At 41.1% G+C, this 17,638-nt stretch overlaps 1 protein-coding gene across 2 annotated transcripts in view; it reads right to left on the reverse strand.

The window, feature by feature from the left end:
• Window positions 1-17,638, reverse strand: part of ATP9B (ATPase phospholipid transporting 9B (putative)) — a 2,250,419-nt gene that overhangs the window by 381,525 nt on the left and 1,851,256 nt on the right. For both annotated transcript variants that reach the window (XM_069219789.1, XM_069219790.1), the window contains exon 17: window positions 189-281. In XM_069219789.1, coding sequence (XP_069075890.1) covers window positions 189-281 — 93 coding nt within the window. The remainder of the gene's footprint in view (window positions 1-188; window positions 282-17,638) is intronic.

Below are 17,638 nucleotides of genomic sequence, written 5' to 3' on the forward strand. Positions count from 1 at the left end.
CTGTACCACATTTTACACAACTGAAAAAAGGTATACTTGTGAAGGCAGCCAGTCAGATTTCAGAAGCAGTAATTACGCATACCCAAAAAAAAAATATTATCTTAGATATCCAATTAACACTTCCTATTGTTTTCCACTCAAGTCCAACCTTAACATATGTTTCTATTCTAATAGATATTACTTCTTACCTCTTCTTCTAACCAGTCATTGTACTGGACTATACTGGACATCGCAACATCTGCACCCTTCATGTAGAATGTGATTTCCCCAGAAGATTCCTCCTGCAATTTCAAACATTCGCAAAAAACAGTGTTGTTAATAATTAACATGTTCCTAGGCAGGCTTGAGCGGTTACTCTTTAGTGTCAAAGTAGGGGGGACATAGGTTTATTTAAATATCATATTTAAAATCAAAGTATCATACCAAGTGACTGAACAGATATGGCATACAGAAGCAGCTGGCAAGTAGCCAAATAGCATCAAAAGACATTATTTTATATTACAGTATTTGAATTCAGAGCTACCCATGCATGTTACAAAGCACCCTAAGCATTGAACAGCGCTAAGAAAAGTGTATACTGCCTGCCCCACGCGACAGGTACCCAACCGAGCATCGCATTGCTACTACTGTGTATGCGCAGTGCTAGGTTGCACATACAAGCTCGATGCTCTGAGCACGAGTGGAGGAGGTTGCCAACTTCGGAACCTGAGGTCTTGGATAATACATGTATGGTTCTGGCAAATGACTTATCCCACCGTACCGAAAACGTATAAACACTGAAATGTAACACTGCAATAAAATGTGTGAAATGTAAATTGGTAGTTGAAAATGTGGTGCTGAAATGATATATCAATCTCAATAAACTCGGGGGGGGGGTTTCCATAACTCATCACTCTTAAAATGATTCGTCTTTTAGCTGAGACATGGACAGAACCACAGATCTGGGTGTAAATGCAAGAGTTTATCGTCTAGTCTGGAGATTGTAAAAGGGCGAATGCTTCCTGGTAGAATGGCATGAAGGTCACGTCCTTACAGGGAACTACGAAACACACAAAGCGCAGAAAATCCGCTTTACCCAATTTAACGTTATGACGCCTGGGATAACGCGAAGGCTAATGTTTTGTGCATTACGAAGTGAGATATAATTTCTGAGCAAACCATTGTTTTCAACTGGAAAGTAACATTTAGTGACACCATATTCCTGTGCACGCTTCGTTTGAGCCATTGTTCATCTGTCTGCTCACTGTCGAGAAACAGTTTAGGCATCCACCCACTGACAGTAGATTGGTTAGTAAGAGATCCTCTGGTCGTGCTCTTGGAAAGTCGGCTAACCAGTAAGCATTGCTTCTTGGGTGTGTGAACTGAAGCTATGACATGGAGGACCAGTTAAAAAAAAAATTCTATAACAATCAAGTTAGAGTCTAAGAGTATGTCGACAAGCATTGTCAAAAATGCGCAGAACTATGTATACCCACGCTGTTCTGAGCTTAAGTGTTTGAAATCTGAAATTCGCTGCTAGGCTGTGCTGAGCATCTTTAACTTTATACCCATGTGTAAGACTGCAGGTCTTAAAAGAATGCCGCCTAATTTGTGTTCGTGAAAAAGTTAACTGAGGGTCGCATGTACAAAGAATCGATTCAGTAAAAGTGGTTGCAAATTGCGCGCCGACCTTCACTGAATCATTTTTGATTTTGCAAACCAACCTATGTACTAAAAAGTGGGTTCACAAAATGCAGAAACCTGGTGGGTGAAGATGCAACCTTACTCATCAATATTTATGAGGTATGTTGCAAACTGTGACCCACTACAATTGGCTACATTCGCAGGGATGGTGACTTGCTGAGGTCAGTAAACCATCATGTTTGATTGCTTTTAAACAAAGCAATCATAAAAAAAAAAAATGCCAGCCGTTTAGCTTGAAGGAAAATGAGAGTGTATATAAAAAAAAGTGAAAAGTTACACAAACTTTTTTGTCAACAAAAGGTGTTCGTCAACATTAACAAAGGGGAGTGGTCCTAAATTTCTTGTTTGCGATTGAGTTACACCTCTTTTGAGTTTGAGATGGTGCTAAAATATTCATGTTTTGCGACCAGATGTTCCCCCTAAACTTTAATACATACCATAATAAATAGGTATTTGAAAAAAATGTCTTAAACTCGCCCCTTCCAAGTACCTATTCCTTATTGTTTCTTAAACCAGTTAACAATTCGGAAAATCTGTTCAGAATCACTAATTGGTTTTACTACATTTTAAGAAGCATTTTAGTAGTTGCAAATCCTCAGATTTACCAAACTGAGGGTTTGCTACCCTTAAAACACGGTACACGAGGTCCTTCATGCTTATGTCATTTGAGGGACACTACTTTCTCTCTATGACAACCACTCGCATTACAATTTTGGGTCTATGTAATGCACAGTGTTTTGTAGGTTGAGTGTATTAAGCGATCTGTAGGCATATAGTATATATATATAAGCCCCCTCACTTGATCTACCCAAGGTATCTGGTCACGGTTGTTATCAATGCCATGCATTAATTAAAGAAAATAATACTGCAGAGTAAGTGATGGTGTTTGACATCTTAATTCCAGGTATTCCATGGGATAAGTACATAGGCACTCTGACCCATAACCAGCCTCGAAAAATGAATACTTCATGATGATAATAATAAGGGCAGCCTTTCCTTGACAGCATCACTGTTTGGAAAAAGCTCTGACTTACCCCAGTAAATATATGATCTTAATAATTCGACTAACTGGTGCACAATAATGAGACCAATGAAAACATTTTTCAGACTGGTGATAAACAGCAGTACATCATCAGCATACAGTGAAATTAGGGACATCACAGCATGCACCACTGGACTCGGCATTAACATATCTTCTCTAGAGAGGATCCCTTGCAAGTACGAAAAGTATGGCCATTAGACACCATTTTGTTTCACCTGCGGCAGTTCTAGTTGGAATGAGGCTATGTTGCTGTAGTGTGTGCTAGATTCTGTATGTGAATCCCTCTTCATCCAGATGGACCAGCTTGGTCATACTTGAGGGATCCTAGAGGCAAACACTTTTACTAGTAATTTGTTGTCACTATTCATAAGTGTGTAGTGACTGACAGGATCTTCCTTTTTTGAGTTCTTTATCAGGCGTCTGTTGAACTATTGTTTGTGCTTCTCTTATACTTAGTTGTCTCAAATCAAGACCCTAATTGTAAATCTAAATTATTTGGGGGTTATCCTGGCCATCAATGTCTTGTATCACTCATGCCTCACAAGCTGGGCCCTGCTACCCTCGGAATTCAGCTCTTGGATTGCTGCTATGATTTGCTCAAATGTTACTGGCCCATCAATACTCACAGCCTTTCGTTACCAGGAGCCTAACAGGTACATGCAGCCCCTGTGATACAGGTGGACCCCCAACTATTCAGCCCAAGGCAGTGCTTTAAATGGGCCGGTACTCTCCGGTACTGAGTACCGGCACTTTTTTATTTTGAGAGGGAGAGTACCGGCATATCTCCAGAAAAACGAAATACTTTTAATTGGAGAGTACCGGCACTTCTCAGAAACAAGCAGGTAGTCTGGTACAGAGTACCTGCACTTCCATTTTTCCATTTAAAGCACTGGCCCAAGGTGAATAAATATCTGTGTGTGTGTGTGTGGGGGGGGGATGTAATTCAGCATTATGCCTCTGATCGTTACAAGACACTTGTGCCTTAAATATGTGTTAACCTTATCCTAACACGTATGTAGTTCTTGGCAGTATTGTTTCATGAAAAAAACTTGCAAAAGCTCTTGATCAGCATGCCTTCCCGCCCACTGTTTCGGAGGCGATCTGTTTCACTGCCTGGGAGTATGTATTTAGATTCTGTGTGCAGAAATTGATTCCCCAAACAACGTTGTTCTGGCTTCAAAAGTTTGTTCAGGGAAAGTGCTTTAAATTGGTGTTGATACGCTAGAGGAGCAGAATGTTAGAGATACCACCTTCCAGTTAAAATGCATCATTCGATCGTCCCGTGCACCTCCATGAAGGAAATATTAGTAGTTGTTTTCAATGACGCACTATTTCTGAAGATATACTTTTTTTGGTCATAATATGTGGGTACAGCCGTTGCGCTATGAGTATTTAGCTAACAGGATGCAGGGCAACATACACTTTCTAGGGGTGACCATAACAGTTGCGCTCACATGGCTATACAAAGTTGTTTACATCATTACTCATTCGTTCTAGTACACTGGAAGTACAGATCTTAGTGCCTTGTCATCCACGTCTACGAACAGGAATTCCTACACTTCAAACTCCTTTCCAATGTTGTTTATTAGAATGTTAAACGTTACTGTTCCAACAGCTTCCTGTCCTGACACAAGTTAGATCTTCACTCAGACTTGAATTAAAATTACTCGCTTCCGCATCTGTGACGCAGATTGCCCTATATACAGATGGCCCAGCATACGTTCCTTTTCTTGTGTGAACACTCTCTGAATATTATAATGCAGGCAACGCAGATCATAGCTTTTACTCTTACCTAATCAATCGTTTTTGTTGTTGTTTTGTTTTATTACAAATATTGAACTACGTAACTATGTTTTTTGGGCTCTAAATATGTTTAACGTGAAATATTTCACAACCTCTTAAATTCACAATAATTACCATTTCTATATCAATCATATAAGGGTGAATTACAAAGCAATGCCCACATCTCTTTCGCTGCTTGCACTTTTGTGCCAAAGAAACATGAATAATGCTTCACAGCTCCGACACATCAAATAATTATACTAATCCCTCGGAAGTCCAAGGGCATGAAAGAAAACATCTTGGTCCACCGGGGATCGCTTCGAAGGGCCAAAGAAGCCATGCAGTTATCAACTCTGATAGAGAACGACATACTTCCGAGTGGGAAAGACATCACTGTGGGTCAGGAGAAGAGCTCAGTAGATGGGGATATGACTATTGCCACACAAGACGCTAACCTAGGGCCAAGCTCTGCCGATACCAATACCGACTGCATAAGTGCGCTTAGAGGCATAACCAACAGTACCATTATCACATTCCTCAGAGACAGAACAGCTGTGTTCAGATATGACAACATGGCATCTCGCCAGGTAAATAAGAAGTAGTCAAGCGACTGCCCATTCCAGCTACGCCTGCTGCGCCGGGTCTTTAGAATGCCTGTGGCAAAGCATCATTTTTACTTTACAGAATGCAACTCTAGAATACAATATGGTAGCTAGCACTCTCTCGTCTTAAGCATCTTTTCTTGAGGACATTGTCTTAAGAAGTAGACAAACGTCCAAGAATAGCTTAGAAAGGTTGGTGGTTACAAATGGTTTAGATGTCAAGGTGTATACTAACTGGAAAAATTAAAAAGTACACAGAGCTTGAACAATGTAACTGCACGAAATGGGTTGAGTCAAAGTAGCAGCAGTTGCTTTTTAATAGTAAAGCGTTATGTGTGATTTTGAACTTATCACAAAAGCTGGGAAGTCAATATGGTGGTTACAGGGAGGTTGCCTGTCCTGCAATTCCAGACGGGCATAGAAAGCACAGTGGACAAGACATATTTTTCAACATCGCAAATTTGCTGTCTGTCTGCAGTTAACTAGTACCTCAGATTCATGACAAGAGAAAGGCCATATGATCACGTTCTGCAACTGCTGTGGATGGCCTACAGAGGTACTGTCATCTTATCTTGAAGGTTACTCTTTTCAGTTGGACTATTTGCCTGTCTTTCCACGCAGTGCTATGGATAGACTAGCTAGTGGCATAGGGAGGGGCAGATAAGTTAGAAGTCTGCTTCAGATTTCCCATGATGCCATGGGCAGGCACTGATTACATGGTACACATTTATGGTATGAGTAAGTTTAGCCACAGGCCAATTCCGAAGACAACTTGAGAAACTATTTCCCAACTACGGGTCCAGAGCTCGCCATGGCACAGAGATCTTATGACACCTCACTAAGGTATGTGCTGCGGTAAGACTGAATTATGTCTGGTGTAATGGGTTTCATTCACGTGGAATATGTCCTGGCAGTTCAGGCTGAGTTCCATCTTTTGCAAGGGGGACAGGGCTGATTTACGTATGGCTGATTCCAGTCAATAATGGCACATCAAAGCTAAAAATTATAATTACCAGTGATATGGTTTGTTTCAATCAATGTCATCCTTCGTGTTTTACCACCTAAGTGAGACCCACATAAGTAAAGCAACAACACAGGCAGCAGCCAAAGCAAGGCTGCTCCTGCCGACATTAGGGCAGCAGGTATATGCAGAGCCCAGGTGAACAGTTAGGGCTAAGCACAAATCACCCTCACCAAAGAGTGTCACTTCAACGTCAGGGTTCAAACGCTTTAGGTTAGTCTAAAGTTGCATTTAAAGAATATGCTAAGGAAAATACTTGTATCAAATTACAAAGCAGCGTGGTAGAGATAACTAACAGAAATAACTGGCCAGAAGGCCTTGGTGTTACCTTGCACTTAGATTTATGTTACTTTTAGTTTTTGTAAATAACTTTTTTATTGTATTTTTTAACACTTTGGGAACAATCAACATGATCATTTCGATATAAACCGTGTAGTGTTCAATATGTGGCATGTTAGCACGTAATAGATTACCCAAAGTACAGTCAATGTGAGACCCTGATGCAATGTTAACAAGCCTTGCACCCTAGTACGAAGAATTCGCAATTCTGATGATTATGTGGGCTTTCCTGTGGCAAGGGTTGCACTTAACGTTAACAGCTACTTCTATGTAGCCAGTGTCGTTCTCAGAACGAAATAAATACCTCATGTGTTCCGCCACCCGGCCCTGTTTTATCGCGCGGCGTACTGCATCATAGGCCAATAACCGATCTCTGGGCATGGGCTACGATTCTTGCAGTGTGTTGAAAGTATGCAAGGATCCTCCACTGTAGAGACTGCCCAAGGAGTGGCGCATCTGTTTCCTCCCATCCTGCCTTGCTGACTCTCCCTGCCTGTCAAAGTGGAAGACAGACACGTACGCTTTCTAGTGTTCGTTTCCAACAATACTGAGATGTTTGCACTCATACTGGCAGATATCATCACTCTAGGTCTTTGGAAATATGTGCTATTAATATATTTACTGTTGATGGTTTCCCACCTCGAGTGCTGAGACCTTTTCTTTGATGTTATGCCCTTCGTTCTTAAGCCTTCATTAATTTTTAACACGAAAGGTATCCAAACCATATTTGTCCCTTTTCCTCTATTTCGAAATATTCCCGTGACACTGAGTTAAGTAACAGTGTTTATCTGACAACGCTTGTCAAACCCCATTGTGGCGTGCCATGGAGCAGGCAGAGGCTAGTGGGCCACAGCGGTGGAAGCTGGGATTGTTTGTCTCTACTGTTCTTGGGTACGACGTGCCATGGCTCTGCAAAACTGGGTCAAGTACTCCGCCTAACTCTCAGTGGTAGCTAAAGCAAGTAGTCACATGCTTCTCAGGGAAGTTAGTGTGTAGGTACAGCAGGATAAGAGCTTAACAATGGAAACAGCAGTGCAGGAACGTGATTGTGCAACTCAGTGCATCTCTTTAGAAAAGTACTTTACTCTACAGTAAGGCACAATACTACACAACACACAAGAATCTATCAATTATGCTTCAAGCTTGGCCCCTCATCTCACTCTGCCCTACCCTTATTTTGAAGGGTCCTGGTGGCAAAGTAGCTAGTGCAGTGCAGCGCATGCTCTTTGTTAGGCTATAGTCTTGCTCTCTGGCTGGGGCAGTCAAATAGTCTCATCTATTCCACTGGATGATGGTGAGCCGCGATGGACCTGATGCTTGCAGTTCACCTCACCGGAATTATGCTGAGCCTTAGAAGGTTCATACAGCTGTAACACTCAGTTCGGGCAGGCTCAGGATCATGAAGACAGCAAAAAGTACTGCTGGCTTTTGATTCGGGGCTTCTGGCAGGGTCAGCACCAAATGGGCAGTGTGGTCGCAATGGGCCCTGTCACTCCGTTCTGGTGAGTGTCAATGGAAGCCACGCTGGGCCACTCTGAGACGCGGCAAAGTCACGGTTCTTCTTCCAGGTGCTGGTATCCAGTAGCAACTTAACAGCTTTGAGGAGCTTGGGGTACAGGTGGTCCGTCTGAACAAGTGTGCAGCTCTCTAGTGCCACAGCAGCCAATCAGTGCTTTGCCATGGGGAGTCTCGAAACAGCAGCTTTGTACTTCGGAGTAGCCTGGCCCACTTGACACATGCTGCAACGGTGCTGGGCTACCCACTCAGGCAGGTCAGTGGGGTACCCGCGGGTGGGCCCCACAGGTTTGCATGATTCTTCTTCTTGAGTGGAAGGCTCCACTTGGTAATGGTTCAGATGGGGCCCGGTCATGCCATACTCAATCACAGGTACTCAGCAGGTGCCCCACAGCACCACTATTCCCTTCTTCAGTCTAACAGAACAATCAGGCACACTTTTGCCAATGTCACAACTGCAACAACAGGGACAATGGCAGGCACTGCTCAGGCATGTTTCAGAAGTGCTGCGGTTCCTCAGAGGAGTTCAGTGACCGGCTCCCACACTACAGCAGGCTAGTCATATGAGTTGCAAGTCTCTGGTGAACGGATCGCAGTACCAGAGTCAACTGCTTCTGTCCACATCAGCAGGGACTCCTTTAGGGTCAGCTCTCTCCTTTATCCTCCTCCAGGCAGGACTCCTCAGGCTTCCAGGACAAGACAGGCATGTCTTCCTCTGGATCAGGATCCATGTAATGCTCCCCCACCTTCTGAAAGATGGCTGTCAGACAGACAGCAGCCCTAGCTGCACAGCAGTCCTCTGGGTAAACAGTAGAGGACCCTCTCCTTGGTCAGAGTGAACTTGGAACTGAAAAAAAGTGGGTCAGCTGCTCCCATTCTTATACAGGAAATCTAGACAGAGGATGTGGATTCGCTGCTTTCAGAATTGGTTTAAGCCAGTTCTCTTCATGTATTATTCTCTGGCTGCCTTCCCGACTCAACCTTTATCTTGAGTGATGCTCTTCACATCAAGATCATGCCCAGGCTGGAGCACCCACAACAGAGGCACAAAGAGTGGTGAGGAGTCTGAGCCTGACTATCAATACCCACACCTGACAGTGATCAGGAAGAGATACAAAAGGATGAGCCCCTTCTAAAAGGACCATTCACACCCTGACAACAGGCACTCTAGTCAAACCCTTCACCCCTAGCATCCACCAAATGGCATTCTCATGAAAACTAGTCGGCAGCCCTCTGTATCTGAAAGGATCTATTTGAATTTCTCAGGGGAATCTTGTCTCCTCTATCTCCACTTCTGTGTAAGGGTTCCCTCCTTCCAGTCTCAGAAATGTCAGCAATAAACTTCCACCTTTTGAGAAAGCAAGCTCACCTCCATCTTGTGCACATGAGTTAGCTGCACAGACATAGGTGGGCACTTATGTGCTTGTCCATTTCTGTTTGTTTGTTAGTTGCCATGCCGAATCTGCCGACCAAGACTGTGCGAGTCAGTTGAGCATTCCCAGTTATCCTACTTCTAGCCAGAGAGGCAATATCTGTTTGTTATTGGTAATATCACTGTGGTCATCAAGCCACCAAGTCTGACTTCTTCGGTGTGATAACCAGAGGGGAGGGTTAGTCGCCATCCTTGCATCTTTCATCAGTTGATGAACATATGGTCATTGTGCCGTCTTTCAAGGAGCCTGAAACATCCCTAGAAAGCTTCGCCCACTATTATGCCACCAACACCAGTGTTTATTTGTTTTCATCTGTGATCTGTTCTGCTTTAGGTTTGTATGGAGTTTTTTTGATCCTCTTTCTATTTCCTTCATCGTTTGCAGTGGCTGGGGCCTCTGTCACTTTCTATTTTCTGGCCAACTTCTGCTACCCATTTGTCTTGCTTGTTTATAGAAGTGTGACATCTCTTCTTCTAGGACTTTAAACTTATCAGGAATCAAGTGCATGTAGTTCAGAGTCAATGTTTGGAGGAATCTTTTTAACTTTAGGAATAAGTTATATATTTTTTTGTAACTAAAGCCATATCATTCGGTAAAAGGAACAGTCTGCTACATTGGACTTGAAAATGACCATATGCAGCTGGGGCCTGGGCAACTCTCTCATCTTTGGTGGCTTTGACATACATCGCATCACTGGTCTCACCGTGCAAGCAGACTTCTGTCTTGTTCACACTGATTTTGTGTCACAACACAAGCAGTGTGCTTACTTGACAGGCACAGTGGCTCCTTGTCTGCCATGAGAAAAAATCAGGGGTTCCGGATTGGCATGCCAAGCCTGGTTACAGTAGTATTGTTACCAAGCAGGCTGGAGCACCAGAGTTGAGTGACCACTATCATGTCCATGTTAATGGTAGTAACCAGTAGCAGTTGCTGGATGTGGAGCTCAGATGGCTCTCCAAAGAGTCTTTCTGGAGCCCCTGAGCTAGGATGAACAAATCTCAGTCAACTAAGGTCTTTTGTCCTCTTTGTGATCCCACATTTTAATACAAGCAATGCGCTACCACTATCAGCTGCACTTTGTGGAGGCCTCATCTTCAAACAATGTTAACAGGCTGACCACATCATGGTAAACAAGCATACTACGAGACTTGAGTCGTCCAAAGACTAAGCTCTCCTGTGAAATCCTTACTGTCCTGTGGCTATTTACTTATGATTTCATGGATTTTTGTTTCAAACCTATGTGATTGATTTTCACTTAAAAGGTACAATTTTCTTACAGAAAATTGGCATATATATATTGGTCGCCGGCCAAACCACTGAGATGGTAAGCAGAATTGGAGGAGGAACATACTTGGTGCTTACAGGAATGAGTTTGATAAGGATTGTATAGCTGCCCCCCCCCCAAATTAGAACGCAGTTAGGATATACAGAGAGATCACGGTTCCACTAGCACTGGATATTGATATTACATTTAAATGAAGGTTACAAATCATCAACAAATGCAAAGTGAAGATACCTATCATTCACCTCCCACCTCTCCTGGAGTATCCTTTTCCTAAAGTGTAGGGAACGAAAAGGGATTGTCGGTCTGGATGAAAGACTAAGTTTTGCTGAGGTCCCTAGTGTGGTACCAAAGACAGCTTGGGTTTTTTGAAGGTTAATCACTGGGTACAGCATTCTTAACCAACGGGCGGTAGACCACTTTGATAAGCGATGCTAGTCTATTGTGCTGAGATTGGGCAGGATGTTTAGACAAACTATATTCTCAGTGCCACCTTTGTCTCTGTCGAAAGATGGTATATTCTTACAGTGTTTTCTGGATAGTGGATACTTTCCCTTGGCTTTTTCATCATGGGAGTACATGCGATTAGTCTCTAGTTAACTTCATTGCAAGGAACTAGGATGTTTTAAAAATAGATGATCCATACTTGCTTTAGCAGGGTGTTTCTCTCTTGTATTAGGGATCTAATATGTGGTACTGATATTGGTAATAGTGTTTCTGAACTTTCTTTGAACAATCGTTGATGCCATGATTAGGTTTCATGCTGTTTAATGCATGGATAATCCCTGCGTTGCTGCAGAGTCAAAATGATTGATAGCGAGTTGGTTGGATTACAAATGTGTGAATACATCCATCAGAGTAAACACGTTTATTATAATCTTATTTGCTTTGGAAATGTCGTCCGGGGAGAGGGGTTGGCCCGGATCGGCAGTGTCTGCCGAGGATGGGTTACTTCTCTAGTGATCCGAAAACGTGGGTTGGGGATAGGAGTCTCTGCACAACGTTTTTTTAATTTGTGGAGGTACATCGGGGGGCCGGGAGTAAACATACTATCTGACTGAAGTGGGTTCAGTCAATGTATCTTAGCTACTGTATCATGCTCTCATTGAAAGCATTCTCTGTGGGGGGAAAATATACCTTTCCTTGTAATCTGCCATAAATATGTTAACACCAAAGCGGAACAGTTGGGTTCCTAATTACTCTAATTTCATATTTAGTTGTCCGTCGGACAAAACAGGCAATAATATTCCTTGTCCTTGTCAGAAACTATAGATTTCGGATATTGGGCAATATACATCCCACACCCTTACTGAATGTCCTAGACTATTTTTCAACTATCAAAGACAAACACGGAGGTGTCGATTACAGCAGAATAGGTTTTCGAAACTGGTGCTGGAGTTATATGAAACCAGTTTTCCACAGGACATAATTGTGGTAGAAAAGGACTCCATGACTTATGTTTAAAAGCGATCTGAGCTAAAGTAAGAAAAAGACCTGCAGTGTTGGAAAGTCACGTGGTTCACGCCAGGATGTCCTGTGTCTCCTTTAATATTATTATTTGCAGTAGTGATAGAACCACAAGCAAACCTAGTGAGACAAATAGGCAATGAGGTTAGCATCACTGTCGGTACAAACCTACAGTACATCATTATATGCAGAAGATTTTGTACTGTATGTGTGAATCTAGACTGGAGTTTTCAACCCCGTACGCTATTTTTAAAAATTTCCACAGTTTCTGGGGTAAGAATCGTTTGGAAAATGAATGTGTATACCCTTTGATCCCAAGCGTTGTAACATTAAGAGATGCGAACAGAATACATTCAAGTGTCAGAACAGATCTACTCTGCTGCCTATGATGTACTGCAGGGAAGCATCGCAAAAGCAGTCCCAGCAATCAGAGGTCACATGACATTCTGGGCCTTCTTATCACTGTGTGCGTTCGGACTGAAACAAAAATGGTTCTTGCCTAGTTTCTTATATTTGTATGCCGCGTAGCTTATAGAGATAACCAGTAAATGGTTTGGGGAAATGTACAGTGCAATCGCAACACTAATATGGGGATCTGGCAAACGTACAACAGCATTAGCCATCTGATGACGGAGACGTAAGCATCCCAGAACTAGAAAATTACTATTTAGCTGGAGTAACTGCAGTGTGGGGTTGGTGGACATTCCTAGACACGAAGCAGTGTCTTTCCTGCATAAGCTGGATAGTGGAGACATGCTGTCACTTTACTAGATGCCAAATATAATCCCAAAACTATGAAGAAACTGGTAGATGTGGTTAGATGGAACAAAAATCTGAATGTAAAAATTAAATATGAACCACACATTGTAATAAGAGGTACCTGGCTCCAAATAATACCAAAGGGGAAGGAAAGAGGCAAAGATGCACCACATGGAAGACGTCTCTAGTGGTGATGTGATGTGTTCCTTTACAGAGCGTGTTCATGCATTTCCACTTCTGCAGGGACAATTTAACATTCAGGAAGTTAATATCATATTCCAGAAATAATGAGAAACAGGAGTTCATACACAATCCACTAAAGTAGTACTCCAAACAATATCAATCGTGAGTTCTGATAAAAAGGCTACCAGAACAATGAATTCCCAAATGGGCACATTAGTAAAGTCAAGCTTCATCACCATGAAAATTCTGTGATACACCTTTCCCCATATGGGATTTCCACACAAGGTCCAGGCTACTATCTCTCTGGTGCTCTTTAAATGAAATACGTCAATGGCCTTTACCATGGGTCATCTTTATCTACTATGAAAAGACAGCAATGGATTCAGTAGGTTTCAAAAGGTCTGCTGGAGTTCTTTTCCATTAGAAGAGAATAGCAGAAACAGGATCTATTTTCTGGTATTGTACGGAAATTAATATAAAGCGTTTTTTTTGTAGCTGTGGAGACAGCTTTGTTCTAAACGTACTCACTCTTAGAAGAAATAAAGAACTTTTCCTGTTCCTGTGGTTGACTCTGAAGGGTCCATTGTACTAATTATGTCCAAAGATATAGCTGCATACTCTTGTTTTTAGGTCAAGGGTTAACCTTAAATATGTACTCCGGAGGCATCGCTAGCGGTGTTGCTGTTATTGTATCAAGCAGTTAAGAAAAAATATTGCCGGTTGTTATTATTACCTTATTTCACACCATGTTGCAAGTGTGCCTTTCACTGTCTGAAACCCTATAAAAGTGGCCTTTTTTGGATGTGTGCCAGACCTTTTCTTGCTTTCATACAAAGCAGTCCCTATTCTGGACTATAAATTTGATTCTATACTTAGAATATTTTTGATGTTAGCTACTGATTTATTCTGGAAGTGAACCAAAGGTTGAAACCTCTTACTCATTATGAATTATTGAATTACTTGATTAACTTACCTTATTTTTTTGCCTTCTGTAATGACTTTAAATTTTAAATAAACCTTTATGGTTTGACTGAAGAAGGTCTGATTTAGAATTCAACCATCTGTAGTGACTCACATGAATGTGAATCTGCAAACTGGGCCCTGGTAAATAATTAATGAGTTGTCTGTGAAAATTGCCACACCATTTTGATGTAGAAAATTGTTCTTTATACATTTAACAAAAACTCAGATTCTACTAGAATTCTAACAAAAATAATATTTTAACCCATTATTCTATTTTAACCCAATATTCCTTATTCTGCCCCTTATCCTAATGCCCTAGAATCATTTGGATTTATGCTGTAGGTGTTGTCCAGAATGGCATTAGGTGAGTATAAAAAAGGCTGGCTGTGCAAATCACTGGATTGTGGTAGTTGTGATTTCAATTGCATGTAGTTGTGTTGCCTTATGAAGTATTGTGTTTGGGTGATTTCTAGTTTGAGGGTTTGTTGAGCAGTTTATTTTGAGCTTCGGGTATTGTGATTTTGATGAGTTGGTCTTGTATTCATAGTAGGCTGCAAAAGATCTTTGTCACACAGGAATCAAAATTTTAAAGCTGCATTGTATTGTTCATGGATTTGGTCATGCATGCATAATTAATGATGCTTGGTTTGTGTTTGATGAAGAACTATTGTGATTTCTTGTGATTTGTGTACAAAGTATCTTTGCTTTGGATTTAAATGGAAAGGGTTACGGATTAATATGAATCCAAGATCTCAAGATACTATAATTGTCTACTAAAAAGATAAATGAAGATGTGATGCCAAGGCTATTAAAGGTTTATTGACTCCCAAATGGTCTAGTTGCTTATTTCTTAGTGCACAAGGATAGACGTGCTGATCCAAGGACTGGTTATGGCCGGTCGAGAACCTATCTTATGTGATAGGTTATTTGATTAGTTTAAGATTTTATTATTTCTTGTTTTATTTTTATTTTGAGTATGTTGTGATTGGTTGCTCTGGTATTACGTGTATAGTGAAAATTAGGTTGAGCTATAATGGATGCACTTCTTAATTAAGTCTTTAATCCATTCTCATATTAGAGATTCCCTCATCAGGTGTTAAAGGACTTTGGGTTACGTACATATGTGGGATCACAAACTAAATATGCTCACAGCTGACAATAAAAAGTTGCAATTCCCTTTGAATGGTACATATGATTTGAGAAAAGGTTAGTTTTTGTGGTGTGCCAAGCATGAGATGCAGCCTCAGCCGAGACCTGAACAGTATGAGCCTTTGCGTAAGAGGGAGTATGTAGCCAATGAAAAGAAAAATGAGAAAGTGTAGAAGGGTCACCTGAGAAATGCTGTTACCATTAGATGGTACAAGAACAAGCTGTGGAGAAAAGACATTGTGGAAAGTGTGCATGCGTTTCCCTGAGATGAGCAACAAAACTGACAAAAAGAAAGTAGTTGACAACAAAAATAAAAAGGAGAAAGAGAAAACAAAGAAACAAAAGTGGGATAGTGCGTCTTGGAGTAGGCTGATGAGTATATAAATTACTTATTGATTGCAAGACCGCCACCATACAATGAAAGTTGTATGCAATTACATGTGAAAGAGAAACTAGCAGGAGATTTTAGTTTATGGAGAGATGAAACAGCAACTGGTTTGTCTTCAGGAAATTAAATGGCAGAAGTGGAAATTGACACTTTTAAACTTAATGATGATTTATAACAAATTATAAATGTGAACGATCACATGGATAAAATATTGACATTTAATGAAGGAGAATTTAAGTTTTTTTAATGTGGGAGCTGGGACACATGGTTGTTGTGCTTATAAAATCTTGAATAATTAGCTGAAGAATCTGATGTGGATTTGTATAAGAGTGAAATACACAGATTGTATAGAATGTAATTGACTGAATGTGATTTATGAGATATAATGATTGTGGCCCTGAGAATGAATCCCTGAGAATTGATGAACAGAATCAGAGAAAATATGAAGAAATATATGCATGTGTTAAAGAGAAAAAAGGAAAATCATTGAAGAAAGGGCTGGAGAAAAATGTGAGCGTGAATGACAATGCATGTGAGGTAATTGTCAAAAAGGAGTTCCATTTGAGAGGTACATGGAGGAGCATATGTGCATGGTCAAGGGCTGGTCTTTACACATTTACAAAGAATTTCCCAGAGAGAAGCCAAGAAAGGGGAATACAAAGGTTGACATGATTATGACCGTTTCAAAGGTACTTTGGACTGATTTAGATGCTCTATTTTCAATTGTTGTGCCGCGAGATTTGTGGGACGAGCGCAAAACAATTGTGCAGTAGCCAGAGAAAGAACTACAGAGACATCCCCCATGCTACAAGCTTTCTAAAATTGTCACAGACAAGTATAAACAGGTGATTCATCATTTGAAGACAAAGGTTCCTCAGAAGCAACTCAATAGGGCTAATATTATGAAATGAACACAGGATCCAAATGAGTTGTTGCATGCTTATTATGAGGGGTTAAAGTAGTTTTATAGACACCATGGTGGAATTGAATACCCCATGAAAGAAGGCGTTTCGGGATTTGTTTCGGCTTCTGTGTTGGGGCTGCAAAGTCAATAAAGCGTCATGTGTTGTCAGGCCAAATAGTTGGATGAAATTTTGCACTACGCAAAGTATTGTAGTGACTGTTGTGACACTAAAACACTACTAAAGAGAAATTGATGGTGGGCCAAACAAAAGCCTTACAGAAAAGTTGTAAAAGAGGTTTTCAGTTATAGGGTCTGGTTTTGATCTGGGTTTTAATGGTGGTATTTCTGTTGGTATACAGAGCAATGATGTGCAATTTATGGAAGTGATAGTAAATCTTTTGTCTCTACCAAAAGGACCAACACTAATTTTGTAATTACTAATAATGAGCAAAAAATAAAAAGTACCCAGTGCCACATCTGTGGTAAATTGGGTCTCTGAAAACTGGGTTTTAAGGTTAATCCAAATAGATTTTAAAAACAAATTGAAAATGGTTCCCGAAATGCAGCAGAATATGAATCAGTTAACACAGAATGGGATGATACAGTCAACTGCTCCAGCCCTACCGGCCTCTTTGCAGAAAACGTAGAATCTAAAGCAGTTAAATGGAACCATACCTTTAGCCCCAGTGATGCAACAGCCCATAAAAAAAATGCAAGTAGATCTTTCAACAGGCTTTCAGTATTCAGCAAACCTATCCAGTGATTCATGACAAATTTCCACAATAGACAGCAATACTCAGAGCTCCTACAAGGTCACATAGTGGACAAAGTTCAGCACAATGATTGTGCCTGACTGGAGAGACTGACTGCATGTGTGGTGCATTCCTGAAGGTAGCCCAGAATGGTCTTTTTGTAGAAGGCGAAGTGAATGACTATCCAGTTTAATTTCTGATTGATATAGGCGCTAACCGCTTCAAGGTAAGCCCAGTTGGGTTTCTCAATCTACCTCTCTTGCGGAAAAAAGTTCAAGTTGTAAAAATTTCAAATAAACAATAAATTGTCAGCTAGTGTCCTGATGAAAGCTGGTGCAATCATGAATAACCATGAATTTATAAACAGTGAGATT

Source organism: Pleurodeles waltl, chromosome 2_2 (genome assembly GCF_031143425.1).
Source record: "Pleurodeles waltl isolate 20211129_DDA chromosome 2_2, aPleWal1.hap1.20221129, whole genome shotgun sequence".
Lineage (NCBI taxonomy): Eukaryota > Metazoa > Chordata > Amphibia > Caudata > Salamandridae > Pleurodeles > Pleurodeles waltl.